This window comes from Globicephala melas, chromosome 3, assembly GCF_963455315.2.
Source record: "Globicephala melas chromosome 3, mGloMel1.2, whole genome shotgun sequence".
NCBI lineage: Eukaryota > Metazoa > Chordata > Mammalia > Artiodactyla > Delphinidae > Globicephala > Globicephala melas.
In genome coordinates, this window is record NC_083316.1 from 143,749,228 (window position 1) to 143,770,644 (window position 21,417).

Genomic DNA, 21,417 nt, shown 5'->3' on the forward strand with positions numbered 1-21,417 from the left:
TCAGCTGAATTGCCACCTGGACCTCACTCAGTCCAGGTCAATAGCACCACAGAAACCCTCTGTGTACCCCATCAGCATGGGGGGCCCAGCAGCAAGAGGAGGGGTGTGAGAAGGGGCCAGAAAGGAGAGGAAGACCCTCTGCCGAAGGCGAATTCAACTTTTTGAACGCTCAGCACTTAACAGTCAAGTGCCAATGATTTGCCTTCATTTTGTAGGGGTACCAATGACCACTTAAACCCCCAGGGAGGTTTCCCCAGGTTCTTCCAACTCTCCAAGCCACTCAGGTCTTTCCTGACCACATCCCTCTGCTAAGGGCAGCTCAGGGACTCCACGCCCAACATTCATGTAAGCTCAGGGAGAGCAGGAGAGAGTCAAAGATAATAATAATAATAATAATAATAAATAAAGACCACCGTCATTTATGCAGGGCTTAGTCCATGCCAGGATTCAAGATAAAGTCTGTGCTCGCATCCTCTTACCTAATCTTTGTAACCCCCGTAGGAGGTAGGTATTAACACCTCTATTCTATAGCTCAGAATCTGATGCTCAGATCTGAGAAGCAACTTGCCCAGCCTCAGGAAAACTGGAGACAACAGGAGTCAGGCCCAGATCCGTCACCCCGCCCCCCACCCCATGCTGTAACTCTGAGCTCTGCCACTTCTGGATAAACCAACATGCCTCTCTATTAGCATGGATAACCAGAGGCTCCGATATACCTGATCGTTCTAGCTGTTTTTTCACTTTAGGACAGTCATTTATGCGCTATCCATCTTTCCGGTTATGTTGTAAGCTTCCTAAGGGCTACAAGGGGTGGTCTGCTTAGTTCATCATGGAAAAGGGTGGGCCTGGCACAGTGCCTGGCTCGCAGCGGGTGTTCGGAAAATCTTTGTATCAATAGAATGAATGAGCTGTCTGTATTTGTGAGCAAGCTGTCCCCCGCGGATGCCTGGGGGAGTCTGCCCTCGTCCTGGGACGCACGGGACACCAAGGAACACCCAGGTGACTGAGCTGGGAGGGGGCCACCTCTAGGAGCCCACACCCACCCTGGCTGGCTGAGGGAGACTGGGCGTGGGGACGTGCAGGGGCTCCCGCCTGGGCAGCACTCACAGGTCGGTGACGTATTCGGGGAGGTGGCTTGGGACACGGGCCAGCTTCTGGTTGGAGCAGTCCACGATGGTGCCCTCGCAGCGGCACCTGTCCGGGCACACGAGGTCCATGAAGCACTCGCTGCTGAACCTGCTGCGGTAATCCTCCGAGCCTGGGGGGCGCCAAAGAGGGGGCGTCAGTGGCAGCCGGTCCGGCATGGGGCGAGGTTGTGGGCACTGGAGATGGGGAGACACGGGGCGGGGGGATGGCCCAGTGACAGAGGCAGCATTGCCCTCATTTTTTGGCCACCTTGCTCTGCCTTCCCCGCACCCCAGCCTCCAGTCTGCTTGCTCTCCCTTTGGTCTTTGTCATTCATCACTTTCCATCTAATGCCACAAGCTCCGTGGGCTCTTAAGTTTCTGTGGGTCATGGACCTTTTTGAGGTCCCTGTACAGAATTTGGTCTACGATTTACGGGGGGTACTTAGTCCATGATGTCCATGATCCATGGGCCCTCTGAATATTCATGAAAATCCAAATGAAGAGATTTTGATGGGGTTTTGATGGGAGCTATGCCAGGGGTGGGAATGAGGTCAGGGAAGAGGGTCATACACTGAGTTGTCTTCAGGGACAAAGCAGGTAATGAAACGATAAAGGGGGCCCAGCACATGGCCATCAATACCCTTGACACCCGGTTTCATGATTGGGAAGCAATCAGGAGGGTTGGGGTCCTGGGGAATTGAAGCCCACTGCCTTAACATTTGGGATTTTGGCTCAGGGTCGCCTGATACTTCTTTTAAAAAAATACGGGTGATGAATGCAAATGTAAAACACTGTAAAGACAAGTACAACTCTTGCGAGGGTTAGATGTACCTGCTGCCTTTGAGAGGAAGCTCTGTTTAACTACAGTGAAAAGCCAGTTCCAATGAGCTAAAGGGAGTTGGAGCTAAGATTAATGTTTGAAATCGAATTTTTCTGGAGGTTACGTACACAGTGATGGTAACAGGGCCAATGATGCGCCGTCCTGAGAGATGCCCCGAGGAGCTGCTTTAATGATCAGAAATGATCCCCTGGCACCTGGGCGAACCTCTGTGAGACCACAAACCTTGCCCGAAATAAAAGGGAAGCTCTGGTTCTCCTATCAGACACGAGGTAGTTGATGGGGGTCGGGTCTCTTTTATTTTCACCCTCAGCGGTTCCTCGGCACAATGCCGGGCACGAGAGCTTGGCTCACATCTGTCCAGTGCATAAATGGGGTGTCCTTAGCACATACATTGTTCCATACATGCGTATTTCTGCAGTGTTGCAGAGAACGTGAAGGTCATTTGTTTGCCTGGCTAGTTGAGGTGGACCTTGGCCATCTTATGTGTATTAGGAGCAGAACGGGGCATCTGCAGTACAGAGGTTTTAGCAATAGAAGGCGTGGATTTGCCCAGGCTTTGCCACTTACTAGCCTCAATCTCTCCACGTGTGAAACGGGAATCACATACATTGCCCCTATCTCACAGGGGCTGTGAAGATTTGAGGAAGATCAAGGTGGTGGAGAGCCTCTGGAAAAGGGTCAAGAGTTGTACAGATGTTTGTGATTCAATTTTTTGGGGCACCTGGTGGAACACTTGGCATGTCAGAAGCCGTTAAAACATCGGCGTAGTGAGTGACGATAGCTGATGTGTACTGAGCGTGGATCACAAGCAGGGCACTGTTCTTTGAACTTCAAATGGGTGAGCCCATTAAACCTTCACAACACTCTGAGGCTATTATGACTCCATGTTATCGATGAGGAAACTGAGGCCTGCAGGTCACTCAGGACGTGGTAGAGAAACGAACCCAGGCAGGCTGCTGCCAGGGCCCATGTGACTAATACTTTGCTTTACTGCAGATGTGCTTTTGGACAAAACCTTAATCCCAGACCTAGGAATGATCATAAAGTCAAGTTGGTGGAGGTGAACTGAATGGCATTTTCCCTCAGTGGGCTGCAGGGAGACAGGAAGCAGATGTCTCCACTGCCCTCTTGGTTTCTCATTCCTCACGTTTTCTCCCCGTGGTAATGCCTGATTGGGGATGGACTCGGTGGGTCTCTGATTCTGAAGTGACATCATCCACCTAAAACAGAAGGTCAAGGCCTGGACCTGTCTCTTTCCCCCTTTGCTCCTTCCCCATTCCCCTCCTCCATCTCACTTTCCACCCGCAGGCTTGTGTGAGCAAAATCCAAGCAGGTATCCCAGGTGTTCTGGGCGGCTCCCTGGTCCAGTGCGTTATGCAAATTCCTTGCCCTTGGCTTGTCAGCATCCGTCCCACTGAATGACTCTGACCTGGGCTGTTTCTGGCCCCCCACCGCCGACGCATCAGCGTGCTGAGTCCTGGATGAATTTCATCGCGCAAACCCTGCTAGATAACAACCCTCTCTCATTCCCCACGGCGGTTCCCCACGGTGACGGTGTGAAGGGGCTTTTCGTACATATGCACGTATTTTTCCTTTGAGGAGGCGTCTAGGATGGGATCCTTGCAAAGCGGAGGAACCCTGAGTGATCAAAGCCAGAAAGACATGAGGGAGCACAGTTTGCTCGCTAACACGATGAGCCTGAAGACGTGCACCGGCTGGGCTGCGGCTGGGGACAGCCGCCGATGAAATGCGTGTTCGTTTCAATCAAGGTGAGAGCGTCTGTAGTTAGCAGGAATCGCTCTCTGTAGTATACTTAGATTATAACTGGCCGACCTGTGCAATGGAGCCGCTGACCCATTTTAATGAAATGATTTTGCAATTAGATTCGATGGACTAATGTGTTCTTTCCAACATTTTTCCCCCTGCTGTTTTGGTTATTGCCCTGGTTTGTAATAACGAGGGGGTCGGAGTTTGGTATTTTATATGAGTGGGGCCAGAAATGTTAATACGGCGTACGTACAACACTGAAAGAGTGCGTTCCCCAGTCGGAGCCAGCCTGAGATGCCAGGCTCCATCACTTCATATTTCATTACCCAAACTACTCAGGGTTTCTCGGAGCCATTTGTTATGCCTAATGCTCATAACTACCCCAAAGTATTTTTAACTTTTCCAGAGCTTTAAAAGTCAATTTCAATCTCAATGCATATTTGTCACTGCCAGAAATACTTAGTAGGAGAGAAGTAACTGAAATAGGCCGTTGCTGCTTCTCTTTAGGGGAGTTCAGACAGGAGAGATCTCGGAGGATTTGAACAAGGGCCATAAAACTAGACGCCGGCTGAAATGGGTCTTGGGAGAGCTGATGTCACCTGGCATCTCCCCTGCTCCTGCCCCCGTAGCCCTCCTCCTCCTTGGTGGGCAGCTCAGAACGACGACACTTGGGACGTGAGCACAGAGAAACTTCAATAGACCAGGGGAGTGGAAGTCCACAGCAATGCGGTTTTATTATGAATCCCTGCCCTGCCGCCACTTCCCAGGAGAGGATGTATGTAATGTTTGGATGGTCAGGGGCTTGGGGCAGGTGGGGAGTCAAAGCTCCCATCCTTTGGATGGACTTGGCTGCAGAGGCCAGCGCTGGGCCCAGGATGGCTGCTGTCACTAGCAGTCTGCATTTTGCATCATCCTCTGGGCAACCAGTTTGTTTAATGGAAGTCACAGAGGCACGGTTATCAGAGCACCAAGGACCTGCCAACGCACGTGTCCAGAGTTCTCCTCTTCTACCTCCAATACCCCTAAGGTGGGCGGGATGAAAGAAGGAGGAAAGGAGCAGAAAGAGGAACTGCGGGGGGAGTAGGAGGCCTGCCGGGGCTCTTCAGCTTGAAAGGACAAGCAAAGGTTATAGGTCATGAATGGAATCAAGAGAACATTGCTAGGTTCACAGTTATCCACTCGTCGGCAAAGGCCAGGTGACCAGACACCAGTTGGCTGGAAAACACCAATTGTTTACCAGGAGTTTGGAGACTGGTTGGGCAGGCAGCTGTCCTAGTAAGTTCTCCCTGTCAGAGTCTAACATGAATGCAGCTATCTGCCTGGAAGCAGAGGGAAATGGCCATGGCCTGCAGCCGGTCACTGCCTGGTCACAGCCAGCTGCCGGAGGACCAGGGAGGCACCCGTGGAAGGGCACCCTGTGGACCCGCTCCCGAAGGCCTGGCCCTGGCACGGTGGCGGCAGTGCCGAGGAACTCAGAACGCCCTCTCTGTTCAGAGGGAAAGAAAATTTCTCTAGGCCCGAGGACTTTTCTGTACCAAATGGGTCTTGGTATATTCATGCTGGAGGGGAGGAGCCATGTAAACAGGGATGCTTTCTCAAGTCTTTTCCTATTAACAGAAGGAAGTTTGAAAGGGAGTGTTATTTTTTTCAACTCCCTATCGAGTCAAGTCAAGGTCTTTCTGATTTCATAACTCAAGGCCAGGGGCCTGTCCGCAGCTGGGAAAGCTGAGGAGTACAGTCGTAAAGGGCAGCCATGCTGGAGTCCAGTGACCCTGGGCAAGTTAGCTGGCCTCTCTGAGCCTCAATGTTCTCATCTGCAGAATGGGACTTATAGGGTTGTTGTGAAAATTAAACAAGGTAATGATGTAAACTAGCTCAGCACCCGGTCTATAGTAAGCACGTGAGAAAAGAATTCAGAGAGGTAAACAGGACTTTCCATTCCTCAGCAATGGCTGGGGCCCTGGCTCTGAGGGGTAACCCGAGAGAGAGGAGACAGTGAGAGTCACACATCGCCATGGAAGCCCAGAGCCCGGCTCCTGGCTCAAGCCAGGGCCCTCTCTCACATGGGACAGCACACACATTCCACGGCATGAACCAACAGCACAATCTTCCGGTGACACTGGGTCTAGGATTTATCAAGAAATAAGCAGCACGGGAGGTGCCGAGACACCCCTCTCTTTATTATCAGAGGCAGTGGGCTTCCGCACAGACCCCACATGGCACGGAGCTAGCACCGCTGAGGAGCCCAGCACTTTCGCCTCATGTTAGCTGTGCTTGGAAGGTCAAGGAGACAGCTTGGACTTTAGGCTGCACGGGGACCAAAGTACTTGTGAGGACAGGGGGTCAGTTCCAGAAGGAGCCTCAGGTTACATCCAGTGTCTCAGACTCATGGCACTTTCATCATTCTCATGCTCACATTAAGTCCTAATGCTTCCAATAAAGACGGTAGGTGGAGGGTGGGTACCAGCAGTGTGAGCTTTGCGTTAACTGCCACGTGGGAAAATGACCTTGGGCTGGGACTCTTCCATGAAACAAAGGGCATACGCCTTGGGCATACGTGCTCTCTTCAAGAAGAAAAACAGTGGTGTCTGAGCTAGACCTAGCTACTTTACCACTTGGCTGGCATCCAGACTAGATTTGGGGGATGGCAACTCCATCTGGGATAGAGACGTGGACGCAGATCTCAGCTTGTCCCCCGTATGCTGCCCCATCCCTATTTCAGCCCAGATCTGCTACCTGGAGTTGGAGGTGCTCTGTGAATCCTTCGAGACTCCCACCCCCCCACCCTTCATGAGGCTGGACCGAGAGAGGCGGGCCTGGCGGGTGGTGGGCTGCGGTGCTCCAGGGCAGAGAAGAGGTGTCCAGCGGTGGCGGGCCATGCTGCAGGAGAGCGCGGTGCTTTCCGCGGTGCTTGACAGAACCATGTTCCGTTTCCATCGTTCCACCACATGGTTAGATCAAGCACAAAGGAAAGCCCCGCGGCGACTGGTCAGAGTCAAGGTCAGGAAGCAGCGTCAGAGAGAGGACAGGAGCGCTCAGAGGAAGCAGCGTGGAGAAGCGGAAGCCGGAGCAGGCCCCCACTGAGCGTGATTAGTACCGAGAGCGGGGTTCCACAGGAACACGTCCGGAGACGGGAGCCCTACCGCCCTTCACACCCCGCCCCCGGGGAGACACAGGAGGAAGGGAGAAGAACGGCTGGGAGGCCACTGGACATCCCTACTCAGGAGTATCAGGGTAGAACAGATCCTTCCCAAGGGGAATTATGACCACAAATGTCTGGGATCGTTTCGCAGGCCTGAACTGAGCCTCTGAACCCCATTCAATCACACCGTTAGATGTGCCAAGACGTCCAACTTAGCAGAAGCATCTTCTGCATTCTCTGCTGCCTAGGGCCCATCCCATAGCAGAGTGGTTCCAGGACAGGCTGTTCCCCCGGCGCCTTCAGTAAAGAGACAGGTCATGGTTCCTAGGGGTCTAGCAAAGCTGCAATGCTCTTCTTTAGAAAAAGTCCCTCTGATGTCTCCTCAGTATCCTTCAAGGCCCCCAGAAACCCCTGGCTGACAGATGTTCCTCACAGATCAATCAAGGTATAGTAGAGAAGGGCTGTGACATTGAGAGAAAATCCATGTTCCTAGCAGGGAGAAAGCTGGGGAAGCCCCAGGGCCCTGGGTTTGGGACTGAGAAACCCACAGTCACAATGATCATGACAAGGAGGTTCTTTCAAACTAAGAAAAGCAAAGAAAGTGGAAGATACCGGATTCTAGGGTCCTTCCTGACTTCCGCCATGACTGTAAATCATGGAGCGGGCTGGGGAGACCAACAACCGGTTGTTCTTGATGCCATGGGTCCAGGGAGGGTGCCCAGCCTTTACACCCTTATCTGCAAAAGGTCAGCGGCCGTTTTTATGAATTTCCACCCAAGCCATGAAGAGATGTGTGCATCTTGAAGAGACCAGAGTCAGGGCATCTTGAAGAGACCAGACTGGGACCCTCACTGCCCTGCCCTCTGACAGGAGCGACGGGGTCACTGTTCCTCCACAGTGTGTTTTTGGGGCAAGGTGGTGATAGCATATCGACGTGTATAGGTTATCTGTGACGACTGACTGGTTAGTCCAAGTCACTCCACAGCTCCGGATCTGGCTCCACCTCTTGCTAAGCCCTCCCATCCGACCAGCTAGAGCTGGCCACTATAATTTAGACTCCACTCTGCTTTGAGCGCCTCCGGACAGGCAGGGCTCTGCGAACACTCTGGTTTGGGGATTTCGTATTCAAGTTGGATCAGGTCCTCAGCACCAGTGCAGGGAAAATCCAGCCCTTTCATGCCCCTGTCCCCAAGCTTTAAAATTCCCCTCCTTCTGTTTGGTTTCCTTCAACAGAAAGAAATGGAGGGGGCCAGGAGAAAGTTATCAAGAAACTTCTCAGTATATCAGAAGTCCTGGGTTACACATCTTGTCCTGAAAATACCACTCTATAATCTTAGATAAGACTTCCTGCTGTGTGAACCTCATTTTCTTCCTCTCTAGCATGGACTGGGTAATCTCTGGGGGCTCTAAAGTTTTGTGATTCCCTGAGAGGTGTCTTACTCTTTGCCATCTTTGTACAGATGAGGACAGGGGTTACACCGCTCTGTACTCTTCGCCACTCGTTTCTTCTTGCCAACTGGATCTCCACACACACAGTGGGGGAGGCATGACGGAAGGCAGACAGCATTTTGCAACCGCCGAGGGCTCCCCCGAGGACGGGCTTGGGGTCTCAGGCAGCCAGATGGTGCCTTCTGAGGAGGCCTTAATCTGATGGTCAGATTACCCCAGCCGGCAGCATTCACCTCTAACCCGATCTTGCTGCCCAGGGCAGCGGATACAGCTGATAGAGGCAGACACAGTGCAGCTGGGAAGCCAGATGCCCAGCCTAAGGAGGAGCTCTATGCGTTGCAAGAGCAGCCCTCAAATTGGCTCCTAATTACATCAGCTGTCTTTGCAATGGGAGTGCTTTTAGGGGAAAGTAAAAAGCAGACTTATTATCTGTCAAATCCAGTACGTGTCACCTGCCCCTCCTTCTTTCTTCTTGAGCTTCCTGGAAACACAGAGCTATAGAGATAGGGCTTCTGCAACCCTCAATGCTAAGCAGGTCTGGGCCCCAGTGCCTCTCAAAGCCAAGGCCTTTGGAGTGCACCAGTAGCTAGCTCTCTTGACCTCTCTTGTCTGTAGCTACATAAAATAAGAGCATATAGAATGTTATATGTTAGGATCATCACAGCTCTAACTTTCTCTACCTTTATAGGAATAATCTTTCTGTTTAGTATTGATGTATAAAAATTTTTTTAGAGAGGGTCAGTCAAGAAACCCTGTCCCTTTTCCTTATTTGTGTCTTTTTAAAATGTCAGGAAAATCATTCCTACCCCACATAGGAAAAGAAGCCAGGGTTCCTCCAGTGCAAAGATAGGTAGGTAGTGGCAGATCTAGAGCTAGAGCTAAGCTCTACTGTTTCTAGGTCTACTGGCTGTTTTCCTCTTTCTCCTACTTACTTCTGTCGGTACCCCATCCCCAAACCCAGCCTACCGTCATTCCGAGGCAATGGCTGATCCCTGGGCTGATTCCATCCCCACCCTATGCCCCAGGGCCTTGGCATCAGTCGGGATCTAGAGATCATGATGGGACCACCCCACCACCAGCCTCCAGACTGAGGGATCAGGGTTGGCAGACGGCACCCTGCCCTCCTCGGCCTCTTATCACCCCTCTTCTTGGGCACAACTGCTGTTAGAGGTAATTAACTCAGCCCCAGCCAGACATGGGTAGGAAGAGAGGAGGCAGAAGGAACAAGAGGTGTAAGTCATGAGGAAAGGGCCCCGGGGACAAGACGGTTGTGCCTCAGGGCACAGCTCTGGGCTGGGAGAGCATTTTCCTCCCTGAGATGCTGCGGCCCCAAGAGGGAACTTAAGGAAAGAGTTCAGGGCCTGAGGTTGGGGGCGGGGCCATGAGGCTGGGGAAGGAAGTCATCCAAGCAGCTGGACCTCCTTCCCCAATGGCCCTTCTCTCCTACATGCCGCGTGGTGTTGAGGAGTGAGCCAGACCTGGGGTCCGAGCCTGCCTTTACCGTTTGCTTGCTGTGACCATGGGGTGCCCCCTCACCTCTGAGCCCTCAGCTCCCTCTGCTGCAGCAAGGGGACCTCTCCTGCTCGTCTCACAGGACTATTGGAAAAACCAAGTCAAACTAGAAGCCCTGAGCACAGTGCTCATCGGCGGCAAGGAGCTGCTCTCGTAACTGACATTGTTATTCTGGGGAAGGCAAATTGAGATCAATGTCTCAGACTGCCGCAAAGTCCCCGGGGTCCCTCCAAGCCCTCTCAAGGTATTTGCTTCCGGTGAAAAAAATAAAACAGCTCAGGCTGATCATTCTGGAGGCATGGACTGAAGAATCTGACTTTGAGGTCAAGAACAACGTGAAAGAAGCGGAGGTCTGCCTGCCGGTCTTCTCCCGGCGACTAGGGCTGACACTAGCCTTCTCCCCAGGAAAACCCACCTACACAAGATGCTCCGGGCAGGGAGAGAAGAACAGTTCCTGCTGACACACAGATTGTGAGGGTTGGCTTCACCCCATCTCACTACATCATACTATCAACGTCTCACCATTGGGAGCACAAAGCAGCTTGGTGATTTTTTTCCAGTAGCAAACAACACAAACGATAGTCATTTTTAACTGCCTGTTCATCCAGTTCTTGCGTCATGGAGAGCAAGTTCTCTTTCCAAGATGAGCTGAGAATTCCCCCGCCATTCACCAAGCCCCCTCCCCATTTCATTTCTGGGTGCGGTAGGGAGGAAGGTTTCTGGAGAGAGCTTGGGAACTAGAGAGCAAGGCTTTGCTTTCTTTCTGAGCAACACTCTTTGCTGTTCTCTCCATGATCAGAAGGCACCCATCTGGGGTGGAGGAGAGAGCAAAAACGTCTGTGAAACCTAGAATACACTGTGGTCCAAGGGCTGTACCGAAGGTGGCCACAGAGGGGGAGAGGAGGCCCCCAAGGCTCCATGCTTCCTGCAGCCTGGCCTGGGGTATATTTATTTCTCTATCTGCCACTTGGGGAGCGTGATTTGGAAACTAACGATACAAAATAAATCAATCACGGCCTCTCAAGATAGCATGTGTCCAGGCTGCCTCATCCCCTCATTTCCACCTAGCTCGGGAGCTGTGCTGCTGCCTGGGTTCTGTCTCTCCCCAAATCACCCGCCTTCCTCCCCACAATGCTTTTATTGTGTGTGTGTGTTTTATTTTAAATCCATAAGCTAATTGGTTTTCTGCAGGGCTAACTGAATTTCCCCAATTTAATTTGCAAAGATGATCCCCAGGAGCCGTTACAGCGCGCGCTGTCCTCCAGATTGGATTACTGGCCTCTCCGGGGCTGCTGCACTCGGAGTCGGAAGGTGGGGCCCTGCCCCATAAGCTGATTACCTGAGCAGCGGAACTTCTTGCTCTTGATCTGGCCGATGCGCTTGTTGGCCAGCCGGCGCGGGCTGCTGCAGCGGGCCCCGCTGGTCTCGATGGGGTTGTCCTGGAGGTAGTCGGCCAGCCACTTCAAGTGGCAGTCGCACACAAATGGGTTTTGGGCTAAGTGGCTGCGAGAGGGACGGGAGTTAATCAGATGGGACCCCTGGTGCCACGTTCCGCCACCCCCCTGCCTGGTGCTAGGCTCTGGTGCCAGGCTCCCTCCTTCATCGCCCCAGGAGGCCTCGGGGGGAGGTGCTCTCAGACAAGACCTGCAGAGGGGGCCTGAGGTCTGCTGTCTGCAAAAGACAGTCACGGGGGCAGCCGGCATCCCGCCTGGGGAATCAGCCTTCCTTACTCTCCCCACCCGGGTCAGGACCCACCCTTGATCGTCTCCAGTCTCACCCACGCCAGTTTTGAAGGGCAATGAAAGTTGCAGGCTTAGGGTTTATGCTGAGAGCAGACTGAATTTTATTTCTCCAAGCTCAGGAACACCCGGTGCATAAAGCAGCTGGCATGGTGTCGGGCACAGGGTGGGTGTTCCATTTATAGTAGCGGGTTTTGTTCTTACCATCCTCAGCATCACAAGGGCAACAACACCATGGGCCTGGCTTCCCCCGGCTCAGTGAGAAAACTGGCCAAAGCACCACACTCAGCGCCCAGCACGTGGTCGGGGTTCAATGTGTAGCAGCTGCTCTTACCCTTTACTGGCTCCCGTCTCTGGCTACAGGGGCTGTAAGTGCCAGATGACCCAGGAGGGCTCCAGAAGCCCCCGGGCTCATGGTCAGGCCCGGGGCTGGAGCTAGGGTCTAAGCTGAGGGGTGGAGCCATCCAAAACACGGGCTGAGATCTGCACTCAGGTGTCATCTCTCTAACGGAACTACTTATGAACGTCCACTACTACTTATGAACTTAAGAACGTCTGCAGTGCTTGGGAGTGAGGAACTGTTCCCTAACGAGGGTGTTGAAATACTCCCGTGTTCTGGTACAGTGTGCCTGGACCAGAGGCTTGGTGTTGTGGGTGTTGCTGGGCAGGAACGGGATAGCAGCAGAGATGGAGCCTGCTCAGAATAAAAGAGCAGGTGAGCAGCCGCTCGGCCTGGCTTCAAATCCTGCTTCTTCCTAGCTGTGCAACCTTGAATAAGTTACTGAACTTCTCCGTGCCTCTGGTTTCCTCACATAGAAATGGGGGATCACAAAAGCACCCATCTCCTAGGGCTGTTGTGAGGCGTAACTGTTTGGATACAGGGAAATCACCCAGTGGGGCGCGGAGCACGGTGTGAGTGATTAGTACAGGTGAGCTAGCCCTATTATGATTTTAAAAAAAATTGTTTTTTCTTGGGCAAGCCATGCAGCATGTGGAAATGGTAGTTCCCAGACCAGGGATCAAACCCACGCCCCCTGCATTAAAAGCGCAGATCCTTAACCACTGGACCGCCAGGGAGGTCCCAAGCTAGTGCTATTATTAATATCCCGTTCTCGCTGCAGGTTCCAGGATTCCTCCTGGACGTGCTCACTCTGCCTTCATTTTGAATGTTCTCTGCGACTACGTGTTTGGGGTTGCCGGCCGCCTGGGCACGCGCTGGCACTCAAGGGGGCATACTCACAGCGTCTGGATGGCCTGCAGAGGGGCAAAGAGCCCCTTGCTGATGGTCTGAAGCTTGTTGTCGTACAGGGAGAGCAGGTTGAGGTTCTGCAGGTCCTGAAACGTGTTCACCCGCAGGCAGTTGATCTTGTTGGCATTGAGGAGCCTGCGGGCAGGAGAGAGGCTGGTGACTCACTAATCCTCGTGATGACCCGCAGTGCTCTCCTTACAGCAGGGGCTCCGGCCCTCAGCAGAGAAAGAGGGGGACTTGCATGCCTGTGACCACCGAACCTCCGGACACATCCGGGCACTCCTGCACCCGGTCACCACGGATGCTGTGTCGCACGCCGATCACTTGGAGACTTACCCTGCACCCGTGCTCTCGGAGGGAGACCCGAAATGCCACCCTGTGTGCTCCACTTTCTGCTTTAGCATGCAGAGCTTCCAGGACTCAAAAAAAAAAAAAATCATTTGGCACAATTATTTGGATGCTTTAGCTGATTGACTAAGGGTAATTTTGATTCAGAAAATTCCTTAGAGTTCTTTTGGATCACTGATCCCGTTGGAAAACTGATGAAAGTTATAGGTCATCGTCCCAGAAAAAATACAGCCGTGGGTAGGCATGTGTGCACACACATACACATTCTTTCTCTCTCTCTCACACATAAACACACACACACATACACATCCTTTCTCTCTCTCTCACACACACAGAAACACAAACACACACATGGATGGAGTCCCGCGTGATTCCGCAAATACACCACGCATGTTCTGAACACGCTCTTTATCCCTTTCATAACGTGATTCCTTCTCCTCCTCTGTATCTGAGCCCAAACGTCAGCTCCTCAGAGAGGCCTGCCCTGAGCCCCTCATCTCCAGTACGACCCCTACTATTGTCTCTCATAGCCCCCTATTTATTTCCTTCGTAGCATTTCTCTCAATTCATGGTTAGAGGATACTTGTTTGTTTTCTTGTTTATCATTTGCCTCCCAGCCAAGACGGTAAGTTCTATTATGGTACAAATGACATTATTTTATTCCTCCCTTTATTCCTAGTGCTTAGCACAAGCATTTATTAAGAAATACACTCAACTCCATGTGCAAATCCAGGGGGTCACTCTCCTCTAAGGTGACACCTATCCCCCAGGGTCAGCCTTCCTATCCACGAGGGACCCCGTTCTGCTATGGTTTTAGTTCTTCAGACCCGCCCCGGCCAACCAAAACCAAAAAAAGAAAAAAAAAGGCATAAAAGGAAGCTGAGTTTCTGGTGAAATGCTGGTCCATCCTAGGTGATGGAAGTGTTTTCCAGAATGGGGCTGGCAAGGCAAGCACTTTGGGTCCTACAAATGTCCTTTATGATCCTAGACTGACTAGCTGTGCCCTTGAACCTCATGTAAAATCATTGCTCACCCACTCTTGAAAGCAAGTGAGGGGGTTAATAAACTAACCCGCAAAAAGCTGGAATTTTTAAAATTTCTCTTTTCAACGCTGGCTCAGAGCTTCCCTCACGGGGAGGGACCCATGGGATGCATCATGGCTGGCTTGCCTCTGGAGGCTCTTGATGCCAGGGTCCAGGGGATTGGAGCTGGTAACGGAGGGGCTGCCATGGGAGCTCAATGACCCATGCCCCCACTCCCTTGCTGCAGGCCCATCCTGTGAGGCAGGCAGCTGTGGCAGTGACAAGAGGAAGAAGAACTGACGTTTAATCTGGCTAATAACGGTCAGGGTCCCAAGGGTTCACACAGATGTCCTCCTGCCTCCCAGTGGCAAAAAAAACTCACGTTGCTAGAATACATTTCCTGTTTTCCAGCGTGCTTTCCTGACAGCCTTTTATTCTCACAGTAACCTGGGCAGATGGGCAGAGCCAGCCTTGCACGTTACAGTTGAGGAAACTGAGGCTGAGAGATTGGTGGGCTTGTTCCAGGTTACACGTTTCCAAGGCACATGCTGGATGCAGTTATGGTACTCTAGGTCTCTGGAGGGTTTAGTTGCTTCTTTTTGAATGCCTCATCTACCCCACCCATCTGTCTATCCCCTCTGTAGCAATTTCCCCCAAGAATTTACTGTGCTTTGTATATTAAATTTTAGTCAAAATCACTCTCTTTGGGGGGTATTTCAAGGAGGTTGCTATGGAACAGAGAAACATGGAGAATAGCGAGAGGATCCAACAGGGCTAAGTCGCCACAGGTCAGGAATGAACCCTTCACACACACACATTTTTTGGTTCCCTTGTTTAAAAAGAAAGATAAAGTATGCGGTAGATGATTTGTTCCAAAGCTTGATGTTCAGGGCCTTTTGAGGGCATCATCTTGCTAGGAAATACCGAATTATCAGTAAAGAGACCAGGTCAGAAATGCCAATCTCATGACCTGAGGATAGAATCCTCCCTGCAGCATCTTGCAACATCCCACATGCAACTCTGTTCATTCAGCCCTCCCAGCGTGTTAAAAACTGGGAAAAAACTATAATGAGGTATCACCTCACATCAGTCAGAATGGCCATCATTAAAAAGTCTACAAATAACAAATGCTGGAGAGGGTGTGGAGAAAAGGGAGCCCTCCTACACTGTTGGTGGGAATGTAACATTGGTGCAGCCACTATGGAGAACAGTATGGAGGTTCCTTAAAAACCTAAAAAAAGAGTCACCATATGATCCACTCCTGGGCGTATATCTGGAGAAAACGCTAATCCGAAAAGATACATGCACCCCAATATTCATAGCAGCACTATTTACAACAGCTAAGACACGGAAGCAACCTAAGTGTCCATCGACAGATGAATGGATGAAGAAGATGTGGTATGTTCATATATATATATACACACACACACATACACATACACATATATATATATAAAATGTAATATTACTCAGCTATAAAAAGCTGAGTAATATATTATAAAATGTGTATATATATAAAGTATATATATTTATATAAAAATATATAAAATGTATATATATTTATATAAAAATATATAAAATGTATATATATATAAAATGTAATATTACTCAGCTATAAATATATATATATAAAATGTAATATTACTCAGTTATAAAAAGAATGAAATAATGCCATTTGCAGCAATATGGATGGACCTAGAGATGATCATACTAAGTGAAGTAAGTCAGACAGACAAAGATAACTATATGGTATCATTTACATGTGGAGTCTAAAATATGATACAAATGAACTTATTTACAAGGTAGAAACAGACTCACAGACATAGAAAACAAACTATGGTTACCAAAGGGGAAAGTGGGGTGGGGAGAGATAAATTAGGGGTTTGGGATTAGCAGATACAAACTACTATACATAATGGAAAAGAATTGAAAAAGAATATATATACATATATGTGTATAACTGAATCACTTTGCTGTACATCAGAAGCTAACAACATTGTAAATCAACTATACTTCAATAAAAAAAATTGGGACATTTCTCTCTCTCACTCACACACATCATATTTCTATTTTCTCTTGAAAAAAATCAGAAGCTCTAGTAACACTGGGCCCACTGGAGGCAGCCATGGGGTGGCTGCCCCCTTTAGATAAGACATATGCTCTGTTTGCCACAGTCCTCACTATTCCCTATTGGTGCCCTTCACAAGTTTATTCTACTGACCTTGCCTGAGGAGGCATTTAGATTTGAGACTCTAGTGTAGATTCATGAGCCCAATTGCTGTACGTGGTTCTGGGGAATGCCAGACACTAGATAAGGCGGACGGCTATGGGGAGAGAGGAGTGCAACTCTGATCTGCCTTGAAAGGGTATCGAAACTGCAGGCCACTCTGGCAACCCTCCTCACCCATCAGAACTATCGAGGCTTCTTTTTCTGCCCACTTTCTTGTTCCCTATTGCTCCTAGATCTCTCAGCATGAGATGTTATCGCAAAGATGTAAGGCATCAAAGCAACCCAGGCTGGCACAATTTTGAGGCAAAGATAGCACATATGCAGGAGCAAAAGGAAACACAAAAGGGCAGAGTCTCCCCATCACTTATTCTCTCCCAGGATGCTTGGCTCCCTAAGGCAAGATGCATCGGTGCAGGGAGAGATAAAATTAAGCTGCTTATCCAGATTTAGATGCCGAGGACAGCCTCACTGATCTCCAGCACAGGCGACATCTAACAGCCTGTCTTTCTGTCCTCTATCCTTTGGGAGGAAGGTTGGCAGCTACTCAACTGGGTCTGGCTTCCATGAAAGGATCTCTGAGCTCTCTGGTACATGGACAAGAGTTGCAGGGGAATTAAACAAACAAACAACATCCTAATCATTTGTAGAGACGTGGATGGACCTAGAGAGTGTCATACAGAGTGAAGTAAGTCAGAAAGAGAAAAGCAAATATTGTATAATAACGCATATATGTGGAATCTAGAAAAATGGTATAGACGATCTTATTTGCAAAGCAGAAATAGAGACACAGAGGTAGAGAACAAATATATGGATACCAAGGGGGAAAGGGGTGGAGTGGGAGGAATTGGGAGACTGGGACTGACACATATACATTATTGTTACTATGTATAAAATAGACAACCGATGGGAACATACTGTACAGCACAGGGAACTCTACCTAATGCACTGTGGTAACCTAAACGGGAGGGAAGTCCAAAAGGGAGGGGATATCTGTATGTGTCTGGCTGATTCATTTTGTTGTGCGGTGGAGGCTAACACAACATTGTAAAGCAACCATAGTCCAATAAAAATTAATTAAAAAAAACCACCCTAAAAAATAAAAATAAAGAAAAACCACCCTATGATGGAGCAAACAGAGAGTAAACAACTATCTGAAATGGGGTTCAGCAATTCTGTGAGAAGTTCTGAACATAGGCCTTCTCCCTCTTTCACTGGAGGGATTGATTCTGCCTCTTTCTACATCAAGCCTGCTTGATCTGTCCCAGTTCATTCCCCTTTGAGAAGCAGTGGTGTAACTGCTGTGTGAATTAATACTAATGCAGCGTCATCTCCAGAGACCACAGCTCTGTGTGCAGCCCCGTGCCAAAGGTTTTCCAAAGCACTTTCCATGTAGTGTTTTCTTTCACCCTCACAGCACCACTATGATTGTCCTCATTTTGCTGATGAGGAACCTGAGGGTCAGAGTGGTGATGGATTTAACCAAGGCTGCCCAGTGAACTTCCAGCCTGTCCGACTCCAAAGCTCCTCTCTCATCCACCATGGAAAATCCATCTTCTCCTTCCTGTGCCTGGTGGAAGGTGTTGCCTGTTTCTGGGGAGTGGCTGTTTTTGCTAGCTTCGGAATGCACCTGGGCACACTTCAGGTGGACGTTTGCCTCTTGGTTGTGTAGAGGCATCAGGCGTCCTGCTGACTCTTAGGGAGAACCCGGCACCAAGGTGCTGCGACGGGATTGCTCTTTGAAATGCTCACTAAGCTGCCACTGGCACAATGGCAGGCTCCTCGCTGAGTGGCCTGCACCTGTGCAAAGCAGGCTCTCAACCTTCACGCATCGTTGACTAACTGCTGATTTAGGAGCTGGTATGTTTGGCTCTGTGCTCCCCTCACCCTGAATTCTCACTCAAGGCAGACCAGGGGACAGCGACGAAGCAGAGACAACAGCATCCCTTATGCAAGATGGGCTGCTCCAGCTCGCCTCATTCAGGAGGCTGCCTGGTGCTCAAACTCCGAATTTTGATGCCCCCAACTAGATCTCGGCTTGAGCTGTTATTGGATCCAGCGAGGGGGGAGGGGTTGGGGATGTACCGTGTGCATCAATATTTCCCCAGAAGCAGATCCAACCGTCTTGCGGGGCCACCGGCTCCCAGACCCACCTCCCAAAGGAAACGTGGAGGTCATATAAACAAAAGAGAGATGGTAGTTGGGCAGGGGTGGGGCTGAGATGATCAGGCCAGGTTGAACAGCTGGGACCACATGACCTAACAGGTAATAAGCACTATGTGTGGCCAGGCACTCGCGCAGCTCCTTACAAATATTAACTTATGGAATCTCCATCTGACAGATGATGAGACCCCTGGGACTCAAAAAGCTTGAGTACTTTTGACCAAAGTTGCACAACTAGTAAGTGGTAGGTTGAGATTTGGATCCATGCTATCTTATTTTAAAAGCCTTTGCTCCAGGCTTCCCTGGTGACGCAGTGGTTGAGAGTCCGCCTGCCGATGCAGGGGACATGGGTTCGCGCCCCGGTCCGGGAAGATCCCACATGCCGTGGAGCGGCTGGGCCCGTGAGCCATGGCCGCTGAGCCTGCGCGTCCGGAGCCTGTGCTCCACAACGGGAGAGGCCACAACAGTGAGAGGACCGCGTACCGCCAAAAAAAAAAAAAAAGCCTTTGCTCCCACTCCCATGCCTGTGAAGGGACTGTGGGAAGCGCCTGAAGCTTGTGGAAGGAGGTAGAAGTATGTTTTTGTAGCCACTCCCATTAACTTAGTGATGATTCTACAATAAGACGAAAGCAAAGAGCCACGCTCCCGCCAGAGGAAATTACGGAGAGTGCGAGTACACATACATCACCTTCTAAACTTACGTCTAAGTGTTAGCTCTAGAGGCACTCTTTCCGCCCTCCCCTTCACCGGGCCCTTTCAGCTTCCACATATGTTCCATGTCAAGAGGTATTAGCACTCAGCCCATTGAGTAACCAACCTAACGATGCGGCGGAGAGATAATCCTCTCCAGGAGCTGTGGCCTTCAGAAAAAGCAAGGCAGGAAACAGAAGCCATTGGGAGCCTCAGAGCTGGAGCGGGAGGCGGGGGGAGGGAGAATGAATAGCACAAGTCCTCAGTCTGGGCTAAGGAGGGCTCTTCTGATTCCAGTCCTGCTGGGGGACCGGGCCTGGCCCGGCCAGGAAAGTCCCAGGTGCTCTCATCGCTCGTAGCAGCTTGTAGCCTCATTCACTCAGGGTCCAGGTAATAGGGGCAGATGGGCCACAGGAGGGAAGTGAGGTCCACCCTGACCTGTGAAAAGGACCCCCACACCCAGTCTCCCTAAAGAGGCCACATGGTTGGGGTTCACTTTGTAGCAGCTGTTCTTACTCTTTATTGGCTCCCGTCTCTGGCTACAGAGGCAGAGGACCACTGAGGCCCCATTTGTAGCTACTGACCTTGCCCACATCTCCTCCTCCAAGAAGATTCCCCTGAGCTCACAGCCTTTGCCGCAAGGTTTGGAAAACACAAACATCTGGAATCAGGCTTCATGATAAATTGCATCAAAATCACCTAGGTAACGCCAGTGGTTCACATATTGATTCAGTGGCCCCGAGCTCTCATTTGGGTGATATTTATATTCTCCACATCTGCCCACGTGTCTGCGGAAGACAGCGGTTTAAGGCTACTCCTCCTACTTATACGGTGTTTGTCTGCAAAAGCCAAAAGCATATTCCAAACCTGGAGTACAAGGTCTTCTCAGAAAACGTGTCAAGAAAGAGCGCAGCAGCCCCTTCCTGCAGAATACCTGAAGCCCTTCCGGGAAAGACCACGGGATAGGAAGATGGGCCCAGGCTCCCCGCCAGGCGGGGACTTCATGGAGCCTCCTTTTCTTAAAGTGACACTGGCGGGGGGTGGGGTGGGGGAGGGCGGGTCAGTTTCTGTTTCGTAAACACTCAGATGCATCCGTAGGAAGGGAAAGATGTACCAACAACCCCATGGCATAACCCTTTCTCTGGCTCCTCCTGCAGGGGAATCATTTTTCAGGAATGGGTTACAAAGGCTCTCTGTTATCAAAAAAAGTCCTCTGTGTATCCCTGCAAGTATTTCCCACTATTAAGCACTGGCATTAACTATTAGTGAGGATGCCAATTAGGGGAGCCATTCTGGACCTCTGATTAAGCTGCAGGATTTAGAGTGAACCCCTCTCATTATTGTGTCTTTCTCTTTTAAAAAAATTCTTTAGAATTAACCCTCTGCCACCCTGAAATTCTTTATCTACTAGTTGTAATAAGGACCACTCTCTTGCCTTAGAACAAACATGCTATTATCTTTCCCATATGAAATACGGGGGATTTATTTTGACCTTTGGCAACCTCCCGAGGCTGGACATGGGGAAGAACCTGGTGACATCTGGTGCCACGAGGTCAAGGACTTCTGACCCCGCCCAGAATCTTCTCTGAGCCTGTGAATGGGTGCTGTGGGCCACGCCATGCTAAACACTCACACAAAGAAACAAGAGGAGCCCTCCAAGTCCCTGGGGGCAATGATGACGCCTTCTTCTCTCCTGATAATGACTGCACTGCTGGTCATGGGCTGTGGGTTGTCATGGTGACTCAAACTGAAGTGCAGCAACAGGGTGGCCTGTCTGAAAAATAGGACCTCCTTTGAATCCACAGATATAGGAGGGCACGAGGAAGAGGGTGCAAGCAACGGGGACCTCCTAAGGTAATCAGAGGGAAGCTGAACTTCTGAGAGACCGGATGAAGGGGCCATCACCTGCTCTCAGGAGATCAAGGGCCTCACCTAGTGTCACCTGGCTTGCCCCTTCCCTCCCCAACAGCTACTAGGGTAGAACTTGCCTATCTGACTGCTACCTGGTTACTAATCAGTCCTTTAAGAGGGATAAACCATTCACTCAATGACCAAAGCATGGAATGATTCCAGAATTTAAGTCCCCTCAAGAGCTTTCCTTAGGAAGTTCCAGGTACACAAGAGAGGGAAGAATTCCTCCC

At 50.5% G+C, this 21,417-nt stretch overlaps 1 protein-coding gene across 1 annotated transcript in view; it reads right to left on the reverse strand.

Moving 5' to 3' along the window:
- Positions 1-21,417, reverse strand: part of SLIT3 (slit guidance ligand 3) — a 610,776-nt gene that overhangs the window by 89,593 nt on the left and 499,766 nt on the right. The window contains exons 13-15 of the mRNA XM_030829978.3: positions 12,818-12,961; positions 11,178-11,341; positions 1,108-1,258 (exon numbers count right to left, since the gene is read on the reverse strand). Of these exons, the coding sequence (XP_030685838.1) occupies positions 1,108-1,258; positions 11,178-11,341; positions 12,818-12,961 (459 nt within the window). The remainder of the gene's footprint in view (positions 1-1,107; positions 1,259-11,177; positions 11,342-12,817; positions 12,962-21,417) is intronic.